The 16,759-nt window shown below is 28.9% G+C and overlaps 1 protein-coding gene across 2 annotated transcripts in view; it reads left to right on the forward strand.

Annotated features, from left to right (window-relative positions):
• LOC122270557 (THAP domain-containing protein 2) overlaps positions 1–16,759 on the forward strand; it is a 32,052-nt gene that overhangs the window by 14,460 nt on the left and 833 nt on the right. The window contains exons 1-3 of one of the 2 annotated variants that reach the window (XM_087165862.1): positions 9,511–9,600; positions 15,046–15,114; positions 16,020–16,134. In XM_087165862.1, coding sequence (XP_087021988.1) covers positions 9,526–9,600; positions 15,046–15,114; positions 16,020–16,134 — 259 coding nt within the window. In that variant the 5' untranslated portion in view covers positions 9,511–9,525. Of the gene's footprint in view, positions 1–9,510; positions 9,601–15,045; positions 15,115–16,019; positions 16,135–16,759 lie in introns of those variants that run through there. The other variant, XM_087165860.1, reaches the window with a different exon arrangement.

The raw sequence follows: 16,759 nt of genomic DNA on the forward strand, positions 1-16,759 counted from the left end.
ATATATATATATATATATATATATATATATATATATATATATATATATATATATATATATATATATATATATATATATATATATATATATATATATATAAATGTTGCGTTAAATGCAAAGGAAAACCACAAAAAATCTTTTAGATTATTGAACAATAATAACATTACAGCTAAATGTTCATTATCGCAATTAATTATTTTTTTAACCATTAAATTTTTTATCATCCTTGACAAACAATTTGTCATCTTAGTGGATGTTGTGAAACACTTTTCTTATATTTTTAACTTTTAACACGACCCAGATATCAAAGTACCTTGTAATTGAAATAGAGGAGTAAAATCATATTTTAAAGACTTTTTGAATGAAAATAATTAGAATTTCCATTACACTCAAATGAAAACCAAGAAAACGCTTTACTAACAAACTAATTGAACGCTAACAGGCAATAATGAGACTATATCTCAGCAATTATTATCATTTTCCAATTTTTTGTGCTTTATATGAAATTTAATGCTTTGACTAGCTTGGAATGTTTACTAAAATGTTCTTTATTTCATTTGTTTATTTATTTTTTGTAAGTACATAAAATGTGTTTTATTTTATTTCAAATATTTGAATTTCAGAATGATACAAAGAATTAAATTTTAAGAACATATTACTTTTTTTTTTCTTAATTTTTAAAAATTTACTAATCTTTAAAAAAATCTAGGAAAAAATTTGTCATAAAATTTACGAATTTCAGATTTTTCTGACAAGGAGACTGAATGTTATCAATTATTATTAATCATTACAACTTATAAAAATCAAATAAAAATAGAACAAATTATGTACAGCTGCTATGAACAAACAACTACAATAAAGAAACACCTCAGTTCACTAGAGGGCGTGGATATAGAGTAAAAACTAGTTACTAAGACCAGTGATGTCAACGTTTACCGTGACGTCCGTTTGGTTGAGTGATTGATTGTTCTGCCTTTATATCTATGTCCCCATGTGACCTAGACCTCTCATACAATCAAATCACGATTATCGTTACCATGTTCCATTATTTGAATTGTTACACTGAGGTAGCCTAAAAACTGCGAATATACAGTTCACTACTGCCCTCTTTTGGTACTTTCAAAAAACTGTAAAATAAGTCAATGCCAGACAAATAACAAATACACTAACATTTGGATTGAAAAATCACACTTTAATTCGCAATCCCAACACTCGAATACGAGCGACAAGGGCGGCGCCAGTAGGGGGTCGGGGGGGGGGCAATTGCACCCCCGTCGGGCATGGCCAGCCCCCCCCCCCCCACCGGGAAAAATTTAGAGTCCCGTCGGGAAAATAGTCTGATCAATTTTTTTTCTAAATAATGTCAAAAATTCATTTACTATAAAATAAAAATAAAATAAAATAATAATTTTTGCAGTTGATTTTTTATTTATTTATTTTAAAGAATTAATAATAAAAATTTGTAAAATATATTGTAAATTCTATGTAATCGTGGGACGCGATTAGACATGGTAGAAATTGACGACTTTTCGAAGTCCCATAGAAATCCTTTCCCGCAGACACATCTTCATTTTCTTGGAAACACATCTTTCAAACTGCTATTCTTTCTTCTGGAGAACTGAGGAGGGGATAATCTAATCACACCTCTTCGCTGGGAGACGCAGGTCCTCTTCTTTACAAAATCTTTTTTATGTAATGTGTTTATCAATGGTTTATGGGATCGCATAATTGCTTTTTGAAATTTTCAAGCAAAATGAAAGTATAAGAATAAAATAAAATTTTTAAAATTTTTTCATTTTATTTTTTTTTTTAATATTTTTAAATGAGGAAAATCATTTACTTATTCGGATTCAAGGCTTATATTTTAATGAATTCAATAAATATTCAGTCGGAAAAAAAGCTAAACAAACAGTAACAAAATATTTTTAATTTATTATTTTTTTCATAATTTTCTTAGTAGTAAAAAGATTGCTCATTGATCCAGAAAAACAAACTGTTCGTATTCAATATCTTAAAATATATATTAATCAACATAACAGATTCTCATTGACTTATTTTATGTACAGTGTATGAAATGGAAAAAGGGAACACTTTGATTAACTTTTGATTTAATCATATTTTCACGTTTAAAGAGTCAATATCATATTTTAAGTTACGAAAATGAACAGAAGAGCGCATTCTGTGCTGGATAAACATACAAGTTTGTCTATAGTTTTAGGTTTTTAATTTTCAAAATGCGGAAACAGCCGCAATCTGGAAGATATGGTCTGAAGTTATGGCTAAGAGGGAGTTGGAAAGCTTGGGTCCTTTAAATTTAACTTCACTCTTCGAGTATAGCCCATTATCTCGAGAACTTTTTGAGTGTACTGAAAAATGTTTGCATAAAATTACAAAAAACATTTTATACACAAATTTTTAAGCAAAAATAATTTTAAATAATAACTTGTTATTTTTTATAAGTTTATTAAATAATAGTAATTGAAATAATAGTAATATTGAATTGTATGTTCTACATATTTTTACATCCTTTTTAATTTCAAAGTACAAACTTTCAGAGTAATCGATCAATTAGTTCTTAAGTTATCAAATTTTAAAAAAGTCAGTTTGCTTAAAATTTCATTTATCTCGAATTATTCAACCGATTTCATTCGAATTTTGTGTTTTACAATTTAAAATTACCTTCCATAAAATTATATAAAAATTTGTAATCTTGCTATTTTATTTTATTTTTATTCGTCGTTGAGTAACCGACCCAATTTTCGGGTTTACGACTACTAATGTTCAACTCCGTAGCCTTGTAATTTTAACCAATCCAGAAGACAAAGAAGCTCCTGGATAAGTACCCCCCAGAGGTATTGATTCACTATGGGAACATGGAGGACTTTGCGACTCGACAGATTTAACGTGCACCAGTCGCCATTTACTACACGGGGATTTCAAAAATCGGGATTCAGAATTTTTCCAACGCATATTATTAATAAAAATATTAAACATTTTATAACTATTTAAAACTATATTTTTTGCATGGTATTACCTTTGGAAAAACGAATTTTTACTATTGTATGAAAAAAAATTTCGATTCAATCAAAACGCAAAACGTTCTTGAGATATGACGAGATTGAGATATTATCATTGATCTATTATTTCGAAGCTATTACTATGCACTAATTAATTAGTCCAAGCGATATTTTAAGTTAGGAAACTAGGCACAAGAACGTACTCCGATTAAACATACCTTTTTTCGTCGAATTTGTGATCCCCAAAATATAGTAGTTTCAATCTAGAAATATTGTTTTAACAGTTTTTTCAGGAGCGCGCTTGAAAGTTAGGACCCTTTAATGTTAACTTTAGTTTTTGCGTATTTCACTGTATCCCAATTTTTTTTTAAGCGAATTGAAAAAGTTTTACATACAATTCCAATCAGATCAATCAATTCCTATTCGTTTTTCTAAAGATAATTTCATGCAAAATGAAACTTTCAGTAAACATTTATTATTATTTTATTTAAGGGAAGTCGAGAAACTTAAGAAATGTAAGGTATACAATTTTTTTTATCAATTGCAATTTTAAATTTCAAAATACAAAATTTAAGCAAAATCGGTCAAATAAGTCCTGAGAAATAAAAACTCGTATTTTTCGAAATTTGGTCCCCTAACTTCTTAATATTTAGTGTCCATTTTTTGCGACTTAAAATTCGTAACTATGAAAGCAAACGCAAATTTAAATCGTAGATTAAAGAATGTTTCACGTTGGTATGTGGTAAACAATAATTAATTAACTGTATGAAAGGTTATTCGTTGCAGGCGTATGTCAATATGTAAAAAGCTTCATCAGATCGCAACAGAAATCTTGGTAGAAAGTGTGCTTTCAGCTTTGCAGACGCAAATTTAAAATTTTTAAATTGAAAAATAATTACAAATTTAAGCTATATTGTTTGAAATCTTATATTTCAAGTCGATGGACTTACTCTTTTACTCAAATGGTGACATTAGCATTTTACCGGACATAGATGGTCACTTTAAAAGCTTCTTTGAAAAGAAAAAGGAATCACGAGGAGAAATTTTAAAAGTCTGTTCGTATTTATTTACAATATATATTAACATCGAGTCCCCTGATTAAAATAGCCCCTTTTTTGTCCGTAAAACTATACTATGTAACAATTAAAAAAAAATTCGAATTTTACAATTTTATGGCCATAACCATTTCGAAGTTCGTTCAAAACGGGGCATGATATCTTTAGATGGAATACGTGGGTGCAAAAAATTTACTCAAAACTTTATTTGCAAAACATTTAGATGATTCAAAAGCCAATCGATTCATGTAAAAATAACATTTCATATCAAAATGTTCTTTAAATGTTTTGTTAAATGTGCATGAAATTTCAAATTTTTATGAACGAATAAATTTTGCGTTATGAGAGTTAGAAGCGTAGAAATTTTTTGAAATAGCGGTTACTGCTACAACTATTTTCCTTAATTACAGAAGTAATTTTTACGCTTACAATGTATGGTAAATTGCACCATACAGTACAAAATACATCAATAACGAAAAAAAAAAATTAGATTTAAATTTACATTAAAAGGAATCTGCACATTATGGTATCAATATTAGTGATTTTAGATTCTTCACACTTGAAAAAAATGATGTGAGAAAAAATGTAAAGTATAAAATTCGTTTTAATTTAAATATTTTGAATTAATTTGTTTGAGCCCCCCTGTCGGGGGAGACTTGACCCCTTGTCGGGCAGAGTCTGGCGCCACCCTTGACGAGCGATCAGTTCCATGTCTTGACCCCTCTCCTCTTCTCAATTGTACGGGAATGTGGTCCCGCAGTGAACTGATCGTTAAGACACGGTTCCCAGCAGATCACCGAAGTCAAACATCACTGGCTGCGGTCAGTGTGCGGATGGGTGACCACTTGGATCAGTCTGCGAAGGGACAGAGGGTGCGTGGTATTGGTCCTCGTTAAAACTGTTCTACCGTAAATTACTCGACTTCGCGTGCAGGTCGTCGGGCTACCAAAGCTGGGGAGCCATCCCCTCTGCAGAGGATCAAAATCGTAATGCATGTCTCCGGATCATCCTCAGGGATGTTTCCCAAACCGTCGCCAATAGCCCATTCGGCAGCTCTAGTGTGACGTAAATTAACTACAACTACGGAAATGTGCTACGATAATTTTTCAACATGTCTCTCAACATCTCTTTTTCAAAATGTTCAGTACAATTAAAGGTTTGATTAAGGAGGATCTGAAATATGTAGCTGAAAAAATTTGCGAAATAGTTAAATATGAAAATAACGGAATTGAAACAGATAATTTTAAACAGTAAAGATCATGAAAGTGATTCACAGTACAGTTCGTACAAAATATTTTATTACAGCCTATAAATAAAATATATACTATATAGTAAAAATTCTCCTAATTTCATAACATATTTTTCAATGTAGTTATTCTAAATATTTATGATTTTTTTTATTATATTCTCTTAAAATTAAATATCTATAAATGATATTATCTTAAATTTAAATATTTCTAAACAATTGTGAAATTTCAAATATCATTATGAACCTAAATTATTACCTTGTTTCAGTAATTAGCGTTTAAGGTTGATGTTTCCTAATGATTAAGTATGAGCAAATTTCTATTAAAGGCATATTTTAAAATTAGGGTTCTAAATTTAACCCAACTTATAGCTATCAAAGATTATGAAGATAAAAAGTGTCGATATATGCTTTTCTTAATAATCTATATATATATTTCTCTTACACGGCGACAAAAAAAGCCTCATCACAACTCCCCGAATGGCAACGCTAGAAAATCGACCAATGATTGCTGCTAAAAATGTCACATGCCAAATCTGGCTGAGATGGCTCAATATATAGCTCTCTTAAAAACGGGAACTGAAATAACCAGAGAGAGCATAAGCTAGGCAGAATATTTTAGTATTTTGTCGAAAGCGCTTTTTTTCACGAATTTATATATTACGAATTTATTTGACGATTTTTGATTTATATCACGAATTTATTTTTTTTTTACTAGAATTTATTTGTTTATGCAGGTTTTTCCATTGCAATTCACTTATTTCAATTTTTAATAGACTTAATTATAGCCAAAATTTTAACCTTTTTAAAGAGATATCAGTTTTAGGAATTTTATCTTAAGATTTTATACTATAGCACATTTCTAATAGGTTTAACGAATTACATGTCATTTATTTGAATTCAAATTTATTTTAATGACTTAGTATTTACTAAAAAAATGGTTTCTAGACTAAAGCTTGGTTTGCGAAGCAAACCATATAAGATTGCGTAGCAATTTTCGGGGGTTGGCGAGCGTTAGCGAGCAGGGGCGCAGCCCACTAGTTAAAGTTAAAACTGAACTTCTTAAAATAAATTATTTATAGTGTCCTTTTCGCCAATTAGTAAAATATTTTTATAAGTTTAAAATGGTATTTTTTTAATATACTAGCCAAGTAAGTTTTTTTGAACTATGTTTATGAACGGAAATAATGTGTTAATTATGTAAAGTTTGAAATCTAATAACCAAAAAAGTCTAACTTATTTTTACAGAGAGAAAGATGCAAAGTTATAATATCTTTGCTAGCGATCTCCGAGATCTGTGTATACAGTGACGTCATGAGGAGAGAAATCGTAGCTTCAGCTCTAAGAGCGGAATGAACTAGCCCTTCTATTCTCTTTTGCCCTGGACAAGTGTGCTTCAATTTTGTATCCATTAGTGGAATCTTGTTTCCTTGAAGAATTTTTAAAGACCTGGAATAGGAGCACAATTTCCTCTTCGAAAAAAGACGCCAAAGAACGCTTAAATAATTTAATGGAATTTCTAAAATCTGAAGTAGAAGGTGAGGAAAGAATAAATTTGGCGATAGCGGGTTTCGGATTATCAAAAAATTATGGTATTAAATTTAATCGTAGAAAAACAAATTCCAACTTTATGGTAGATAAAACAACGACAGCTTCTGCCCTGTTTTCTAATTCTACTCATAGTATGAAGAAATCTTGTGTATTTTGACAAGGAAAACATTCAAGTGCCGATTGCTTTTGTGCTCAAAAAATTGGTTTCTCGGAGAAACAAGCTATTTTGAAAGACAGAAATTGATGTTTTTCTTGTTTAATGCCGAGACATTCAGCGAAGAAGTGTGGAGTGTTTCTAAAGTGTCTTTTGTGTGGAAGGAAAAGAGGGCCATTAATGCATTGTAAGCTTGCCGAAATTGAAACCCCTGCGTTTAAATAAGAAGAGGACAAGAAACCAGAGAACGAATGGCAAATGTCTCTAAAGCGCCAACCGTCTTTCTTCAAACTCTTAAGACCAATCTTATTTCCAATAATAAGAAGACATGTGTGAGAGTACTGTCAGATAGTGGAGGGGGGATTTAATAGCTTTTTAAGATTTTAGTCAATTTTCTTGCTATATATGAGGTGAGAATTTAAATAACTTCATAAAATTCGGTTACTGAAGTAGTGAAGCAGAGGGGGGGGGGGGGGGGCAAATAAGTTGGGGCGGTTGGTGGGAGCGACTTAAGACCTAGTTAAGGACTTAATAGCATAACCATTTCTCTATTTGACCTTTAATTTATTGTTTAAAATATTTATAAGTAGTGGTGAAAAAAAAAGAGATCTTTTGATTTTAATTCCCTAAAATACTAATATGTTATTTTTGCTACCGCTGGAAAAAATATTTTCTGAAACTTCTCTATATTTTATCAAAACTGCACCAATTACCATAATATCCGTAGTACATATTACAAATATTAATTAAGCGTTATCTGCGAATGGCGATTTTCTATGGTTCCTCTTCCATTTATCTTTTCTTCATTGACTTTGCTTTTCAATTATAGCTTATTTCTTTTATTGTAATACGCATATATTAACTAAATTAATTAAGCATCATTTGTGTCAATAATTGTATGACAATTTCCACGCTTCCTTAAAACGAATTAGTACCATTTTTTTTCTATAAATTTTTTTCATTTCAACTCCATTGATGTTAAATTATTTATTTTCATAGAAACACATTTTAAAAGAATAGCAATAAAAAAATAAAAAAAAACACGTGGTACCAGATAACTTTCGAAATACTTTTTTTTTGCTTTTAGATAATGACCTAGGTCATACAGGCACCTGAAGGGCAGATTTATTGGCCAGGGGCACCGTATAGGTGGGCCAACGTTGCTCCCACAGTAAGGACAGATAGTACAGAGAAGGAAAGAACATCCATGCCTTGCCCGGGATTCGAACCCAGAACCTTTCTGATGCAAGGACAGTTCCCTAACCCCTACACAGACCGGTCGGCTACTTTTGAAATACTGATTTTATGACGAAGTGCTTCCACGTTAATGCTGTTCAGTGAATTTATCTGACATAGCGAATTAAAAAAATTTTTTTATTTTTACGCATAAGAATTTGTTTTCTTAAAAAAGGCGTATTTTTAAAATTTGATTTCTCAGGAACCCTTCGATATATTTCGCCAAGATTTTGTATTTTGCTAAGTAAAATTACTTTCCTTAAAATGATGTAAAATATTGTATACTTTACGGTTCAAAATTTTACGACTGTTATTAAATAAAATAATAATAAATATTTACTAAAAGTTATTTTTTGCATAGAATTATCCTTGGATAAATGAGTTAAATAATTATGTGCAATTTGCTTTATGAAGTTCTCGAGAAATGGTGAAATACGCAAAAATAAAATTAAAATTTGGAGCATTTTCCTGACAAACTATTAGGATCACATTTTCCAGACTAGGCTACATTATTATTTTTTGGGAATCGGAAATCCGAATCCGTGGAAAAAAAATTTATGTTTATTCAGAGAAATTCGCGATCGCAACGCTCGAGTACGCCATCTAGCGGGAGCCTGTAAATATCAGACATTAATTTATCACGTTTTCACTTAGTTCCATCAAAATCATCGGCCATGACGGACGCCATTTTCTTAGCAGCAATTAAAAATCAAAATTTCCCTAAGGAAAAGCTGAAGAACTTGAAAAACTAACCAGAACATGCCAAACATTGAAGCAGAACACGCCAAGCATTTGAAGAACAATTTCTCCATAATTTTTACCTTTCTATTACCAACAACATAACTTACAATTTGATGATCACTTGCTGTTACAGATGTGTATATTACGGTAAAATAATTTTTTCTGTCTTCAATTCATTACAAATTAAAATGAAGTCAACATTGCTTTCGTCATTCCAATAAATAAATGTGAATTCAGAACGTCAAGAACTGCAATAGTTATAGAATATTCTTCTTTGTTATATAATTCGGAAAACAACAATAAAGAATCAACCAAATTACTTGAAATAGTGTCATTTGAGCTGATGATTAATAAATTTTTTATCGTTTTCTTGGTAAGTATTTTTTAGTTTTGAAGGAATAGATAATTTCAACTAGAATTCAGCTGTTCTGTTTTTAGGCAACATATTCAAATTCATATCGAGATCTTACAATTATAAAATTTTGATGCGTGGTACGTTATCTAGAAGTAATAAAGGGATAATTTATGTACATATTATTTGAAAATAAAACTTTCAAACGAAGAACATTTCATTTGGAACTCTGCGGATTTATAAAGAAGGTAAGTGTTATGATTTTTATAATAAAAAATTAGCAAGTAAAATTTTTTTTTCTTATTTGATGTTGTTCTCTACAGAATGGTTTTTTACGTCTGATTAAGAACTATAAGAATAATAAGAAAAGAAACAGTATGAAAGTTTTTATTTCAATGTAAAGAATTCTTAAAATCGTTTTTTATCCAAAGAATTCTTTATTTTCCGTTTTATAGTTTATAATTTTTTGATAAAAATATTTGTCAAAATACTTTTTTTGAAAACATAAATGGTATAACATTATGTGTTTATGTATACTTCTTGCATATTCTAATGTTTCAAGTAATATGATTCAGAAAAGTATGAATAAAAATTCGGTACTTACGTATTAACGCCACAGCAGCTACAGATTTGGCGGTTTTTAAGTGCCGCCTATCTACACCTAAAATTTTTGTGTCAAATCATAAAATGAAACACTTTATTTAAAATCAAAGTAGTTTATCGGATTTCGGTGGACAATGGGCAAAATATTTCGCTCCTGAAAAAATAAAATTGCATCTTGTTTTATTTTTGGCAAATCCCAAAGACGCATTTTCGTAGCACTGAAAAATGGTAACAAAAATCGAAGAACAAATCATTTTGGAATTCTTCTGACTTATAAAGCAGGTAAGTGTTAATTTTTATAAAATAAAAAATTTTACTTTTAAGTAGTTTTTTTTTCTTATTTGATGATAGTTTTCTATAGAATGGTTTTCTGCGTTCGATTATGAATCAAAAAAGAAAAAACATGAAAGTTGTTTATTTTAATGTAAGGAATTTTTAGAATTGGTTTTTTCTTTCTTGCTTTGAATCGTAAGCATTCTTTATTTTACGTTTCTTTGTTTCTAAATAATGATTTTTATTGAAACTTTAAATTTTTTGATAAAAATTGTTGTTAAAAAACTTTTTTAACTAAATTAAATTTCATAAAATTATGAGGCTTATGTATACTTTTTGTTCATTTTAATTTTTGAAGTAATATGATTCTTAAAACTATGGAATGTAAAGTTTAAATAGGCCTTTCATATTATATCATTAAATTTAGTAAAACTATTTCATACCTGCCAACTTTTAATCCCTTCCATTATGATTTTTTCCAGTGGTATTAAAATTTAAATTTTAACTCAGAAAATACGTTGTATTTGAAAAAGCTTAAGCTGACAACCATGGTAGCAACACATATCAATATATATGCTTAATTTTTTTAAGTATAGTGGTGATCGAAATCATTTAAAAATTAAGTTTATAAATGAAAAAAAAGTATATATTTACTACCACTTTAAGTATAAAAATAAAATTTTACGCCAAATGCGTAAAAGTTGGCAGGTATGCTATTTCTCGGGCATTAGGTTTTAACTCTTATAAGAATATTCATATTTTTTTCTGTTTATGTGCAAATATTTTTCCGACGTGTTTTGGATGTTCCTTCTCTAAAAATAAGAGATACCATTTTGTTTTCGTTTGCATAAAAAAGGATATTAAACATTTTTCTTTTTTAAATTTAATTAGCCACGATAAAGAAAGAACGTTGCAATGCTACACGCTACATTAAAGACGTATCTAGAGTAAATGAATGACTGTTCATATAGAAATCGCAGGTATTAGTCTCATACAACAACGCCCCCTATAGTTCGTTGCGATCGCGAATTGCGTTTTTGTGCTTGATTTAACTTAAAATATCGTCTGCATAAATTAATTTGCTAATTTGGAGTAAGTCCCTCGTACCATTAAGATAAAATCCTAAAACGTAAAAATCAATTATTAGATCATAAGTCATTCGAGTTATCAGTTTTTATTGTTTTCATTTCTTTTTTTTCTCCGTATTATATGTCTAGCATTTAAGTAGTAAAAAGAAAAAAGCAAGGAACAAGGAAGGAAGTGAACGTGTTGAAATAATATCGTACTTTACTTTAAGTGCTGCGAAAAAATGTATTTTATGTTTTTGTCTTTATTAACACTCAAAACAAAACAAAAAATATTCAAACATTTCAATAAACTAAAATTAAAATAAAGCAAATAACAAAACAATTCAAATGAATTTCTAAAACTAAATTAAAGAAAACGATAAACTCAAACTAGTGTTAAGGTGAAAACTTTTTTAAGCTCGCCTTTAAAAATCAAACATCACTGATGAAATTAATTTATTTCAAAATTTTAGGATGATATTTAAGTAAACGTTTATATGGTAAGATTTTTTTTTCCAATTGGATACTTGCAAGTGACGCATTTGCATGGTAGGTAAATAGTGTCATTTGTCGACTCAGAAACCTACCGATTAGGTTCGTCGCACATGCGTCACGTCACTTAAGCCAAATTAATCTAACTATTCATTTTAATCTAATTTAAATCACATGGTTAGGCATAATTACTTCACTTCTTTTCGAGTTGCAATTACCCAAATTTTTGAACTGAATTAAAAATTGAAATGGTAGAAAAAAAATTCGATGTGCGCTTTTTTTTTATTACCGAAAATAGATTTCAGTGATTTAATTTTAAATTAATCTATTTCGTGAGAATAAATACATTTTATTAGAAAAATATTCCCTATTTAAAAGCATTATCCGCTTGTATTTTTTAATATACTGTCAGTTGATTTTTTAGCAAACGATATTACATTATTCACAAAGATTTCTTGAAAATTTTTGTTGTTTATTCTTTGAATCTTTTATAAAGTATGAAAAATATATTTCCTAATTTTCCACTTATGCAGTACATAAAAGATAAAACAAATAAAAAGTATAAAACGTACACGATTTAAAAAATATATATGAGCTAGTTTGCAAAAAAAGAAGGAAAAAAACATAAACAAATATATATATATTTCTAAGCAAAAGCCTCTTGGAATTGATTATTAAAAAGAAAAATTCGGTATGTTGATTCTATATTTGTGTATTTTGTTACATGTGTGATCTATTTTAATGAAATTATAGGTATTCAACATAATTTTGAAATCTATGCAGATAAAAAGATTAGCTCTGAACATAGTAATATAATAAAATAATCCTAACTGACAGACCCTAACTACTGAAATTAGAAACATCAGATATGGACATTTTTTCCACCATCCACTCAGAAAATATTTCTTCTTTTTTTTGATATTCCATCTCTTAGGGGAGAAATAGGGGTTGAAATGTTGTAATCTATAATAATAAAATGAAGACTTTGAGTGCGTGTCCGTTTGTGGCCATCTCTTATAATTCTAGAACCGTTGACGATATCGTCCTGTAAATTTTACAGTAGTTTAAAGGGGTAATTTTAGCCTTCGATTCTAAAATTCATTTAAAAATTTCTATTACGTCGTTCAGGAGAGACATTTGAAAAATGGAATTTTCTGATTGATTTAGCGACAATGGTTATCATTGTTTTAAATTAAACTATAGACAATTCTATTCTTTTTTTTTTCAAATGTATTTCAAAAATCGTTTTTTGTTAGCTTATATAGTTATTATTATTTAAAAAAAGAGTTTATAGCATGGTCTTTAATTATTAATTAGTTGCTATGTCAGAAAAACTAAATGATCACTATGAACGTAGTAGCATGCATGAACTACGTCACCAAATTAGTATTCCTAAAGTATTTATTTCGTTTACAGTTTGCCTTTAAAATGTGCTTCAATAAAACTAAACAATTTAAAATCTGCGGTAATTGAAATAAAAAAAAAGTTATGTACTGAAAAGAAAAATAAATTGAGAAATGTTTAAGAGAAAAACATAAAAAATCGCCCAAAAGTAATATAAGCCAATTAAATTTAATTAATTTGGACGTTCAACGAATACTTTGGTTCTAAACGAATTTTTTTTAAAAAAATCAGCTATTTATGCACTAAAAAGCGAAATAATTGAGACATAGTAGCGCATTTAGGAGACATAAAAAATCGTCCCAATATTATTGATGTCAATGTTGCTTAATTAATTTTGATAATTGACACAACTTTGTTTAATTGGTACAGTTTTAATGGATAGCAAATATGCAAAGGTTGTAGAAACTAACATGGGAACAAAGTTATTCAATACGTTTGTCCATAAATATAATTATTTTTGTAAATAAATGCATTTCAAAAAAAAAAAAAAAAAGCCAGAAAATACAACATGGTGTATCTTAAACCATTCGATGTTATTCCTTCAGTAACATTCATTTCAAGTTATTTTCTTCTAAAAAGTGTTAGCATTAAAACTAAACATGCAATTAAACCTGATTTTTCAAGCAGCCTGCACACGCAAAAATAAATCAAGTTAATCCTAAATGCAATACCAAAGAATACAAGGTTTGCTTTTTAAGAAAATTTTCAAGAAACAAATTTATTTTCAGATTCTACACACGTTTTTCGTTTTTTATAAGTGTAGTTGCCAAGTTTGTTTAAACAACTAGATTCAGAATACCCTCTTCATACAAACTTGCCTCTTGCTCAGTTACATAGGTCACGGGTCGTTTTCACGTATTCGTCATCATTGAAGTGATTGCAGTCAAAATGATGTTTGAAATATCGGAAAAGATAAAAATTACTCAGCGCAAGGTCTGCGTTGTAGGGAGGAGAGTTCCAAAACTTCTCAACCAAAATAAACCAGGAATCTGAGCTGTGGAGAGGCATTGTCATAGAGTAGCAAAATTTCCTGTCAGCGTGGCAGAGAATTTTGCTGCTTCAAAAATTTACAATTTCACAAATCTGACAGTGAATGTATGCAGCAGCCAGGTTTTTTGCCAACTAAAAACGCCTTACTGACCATATCTCGTTTGTGGAGAGTGATTTTTACATTTGAACATTTTAAAAACAAAGAACTGACTGTACAGTTTATCTACACAGCTGCTCCCAGGGAATGCCGGAACACGTCACAAGTACTCGCTGAGACGCACATGTCACCTATGAGGGATATACGTACTATATGAGGGTAGTCATTAGGAGACTGAGTCTCCTTAAATAATTAAAATAAAGTATAAACACTATGGTATTGAATAAAAATAGGGCGAAATGGGCCAGCGGAAGCATCTGAATGGATTCTGAAACTTGATCAACAATGGCAAGTAGAAGGCTTGGCCTTCCAGTTAATTTTAACAGGTAGTTATGCAAACATTTTACACACTATAAAAAATTCTTCCTGTAGTTTGAAATACCTTATTAATATGCAGAGTATATAACATGGCATAGAAAAAAATTGACAAGAGGATAAAAGAAGAAAAAAAAAATTTCTTTCAAAATGCTTGCCATTTGTAAGGACACACTGAAATGAAGTCTCTTTTGAAATTTTAAAATTCCTATTCATATACAAAGGCATATTTCTATCAGTTGCATTTTGACAATGATGTTAATACTATATGATAGATATTTAACATCAAAAAGAAGTTGAAATGGAAGTCGAAATTTTTTATAATTTTGTTGTAATTCTTTTGATCATGATTATTTTTTCATAGTTGCATCTTTTATATTCTTTTGTTTTAGGTAAGAATGAATGGTAATATTTCCACATCGAATAAAGAACATGTTGATCTTACGAATTCTAATAATAATGTAAGTCTTATAAGTCATTCTAAACATAAATTGTTTCTAAGCTTAAAGGATGAAGCTTGCAGCATATACACACCATTTGTTTAGTCTGTTACCTCGACCTCAGGGCCTCCAGCTCTGCACTACCGGAGTAAGCAATGTCATTTACCATCTGAGCCACTTCTTTCACCACATGTACAATGCGGAAGAAAAACGATACACCCTGAATTACTTTTAATCTAATAATCAGATTTCCACATACTAAAACCCAATCTTATTGGGTTGAGGGTCTAAATTAAAATATGCTCATTAATTAGTGAGCCAATCCTGAGCCTCATTACCAATCCTGAGCCTCAAAATATGGAGGCAACTGAAATCTCTGATACAAAAAAGGAGACACAAATATAACTTGGACTTAATATAGGGATCGTAAGGCCACAATGAGAAATATTGTTTTAACAGTCAAAGTGCATTTTGGGGTTATTTTAGTTATAGTTATATTTTATTTTTAGTATAGTTATAGTTTAGTATAGTTATTTTTTATACATTAAGTATAGCAACAGGCTATTTCTAATTTATAAGACTTTTGACCTTTCTAAGCATGCAGAGTTTTGTATGTCATAAAATTATTTTCAAGGAATAAAATAATAAAAAATTGTTACATAAAAAATATGTTAAATAAGTTTGATTATTCATTAAAAAATAATTTAGATTATTCATTCAAGTTTGTTAAATTTTAAAAAGACAAACTTATTTGCAACAAAAGTCAATGTTGATTCGTCTAACTTTTGTATAATATATGAGCTTCAAGTAGGTTTATAGTTATTATATTTTAAAAAGTCAACTCGAAATAACTAAATTTAAAATAAATAAAAGAAATTTTAAATATTAAAGAAAAAAAACAACTTAAACATTGCTTTGCATTATAGGCACATAATGTACAGGAAAACCCGGAAGAATTTGATTATTCAAAAATATCAGATGAAATTGATGCAATAGCAGATTATCTCGAGCAATTATCAGAAGAAGTGACAAAAATGCAAGGTAATTTTATTATGAATTTTATATATTCCTATGCCTCACTTGAAATCTTAATTAAAAATTTTACCTTCTACAACACTATCTAATTCATTCATAAATTAAAAAAAAAAAAAAAAAAATTTAGAATTGAACTACATAATAATCAAACATACATAACAAGCAAACAAACATAATAATCGAAAAGCTAAGAACAAATGTCTATGATCTAGATACAGTGCTCATAATAAAGAACATTATGTACTGACTGAAAGAAATCATAAGGAGAAAAAACTTTAAGGGAATAAAAAAAGTTTTGCATAAAATAATAAAATTTGTTAAATCCAGAGATGCAAAAATAATTTTTACTTAATTTTAAACTATGTAATTTTTAATAACAAAAGGCAAAATTTGAAATAAATCTGATTATTAGTTTTTATGTATTGAAAATATAAAAATACAGTTTTTTGAAAATTTCGTAACTTGACAGATTCCTTTAAAAAAACACAATTTTAAATAATATATATTTGTCAAAAAATATACAAAAAATAAAATAGATAAATTATTAAATAAAATAATAAATAATTGTTTCTTTCTTTCTGCTTTCTACAAATATCTCATACATTGAGTAAGTAATTTTCATGAAAACTTT

Source organism: Parasteatoda tepidariorum, chromosome 6, assembly GCF_982258835.1.
Source record: "Parasteatoda tepidariorum strain Cologne lab strain chromosome 6, Ptep-v5.0, whole genome shotgun sequence".
Classification (NCBI taxonomy): domain Eukaryota; kingdom Metazoa; phylum Arthropoda; class Arachnida; order Araneae; family Theridiidae; genus Parasteatoda; species Parasteatoda tepidariorum.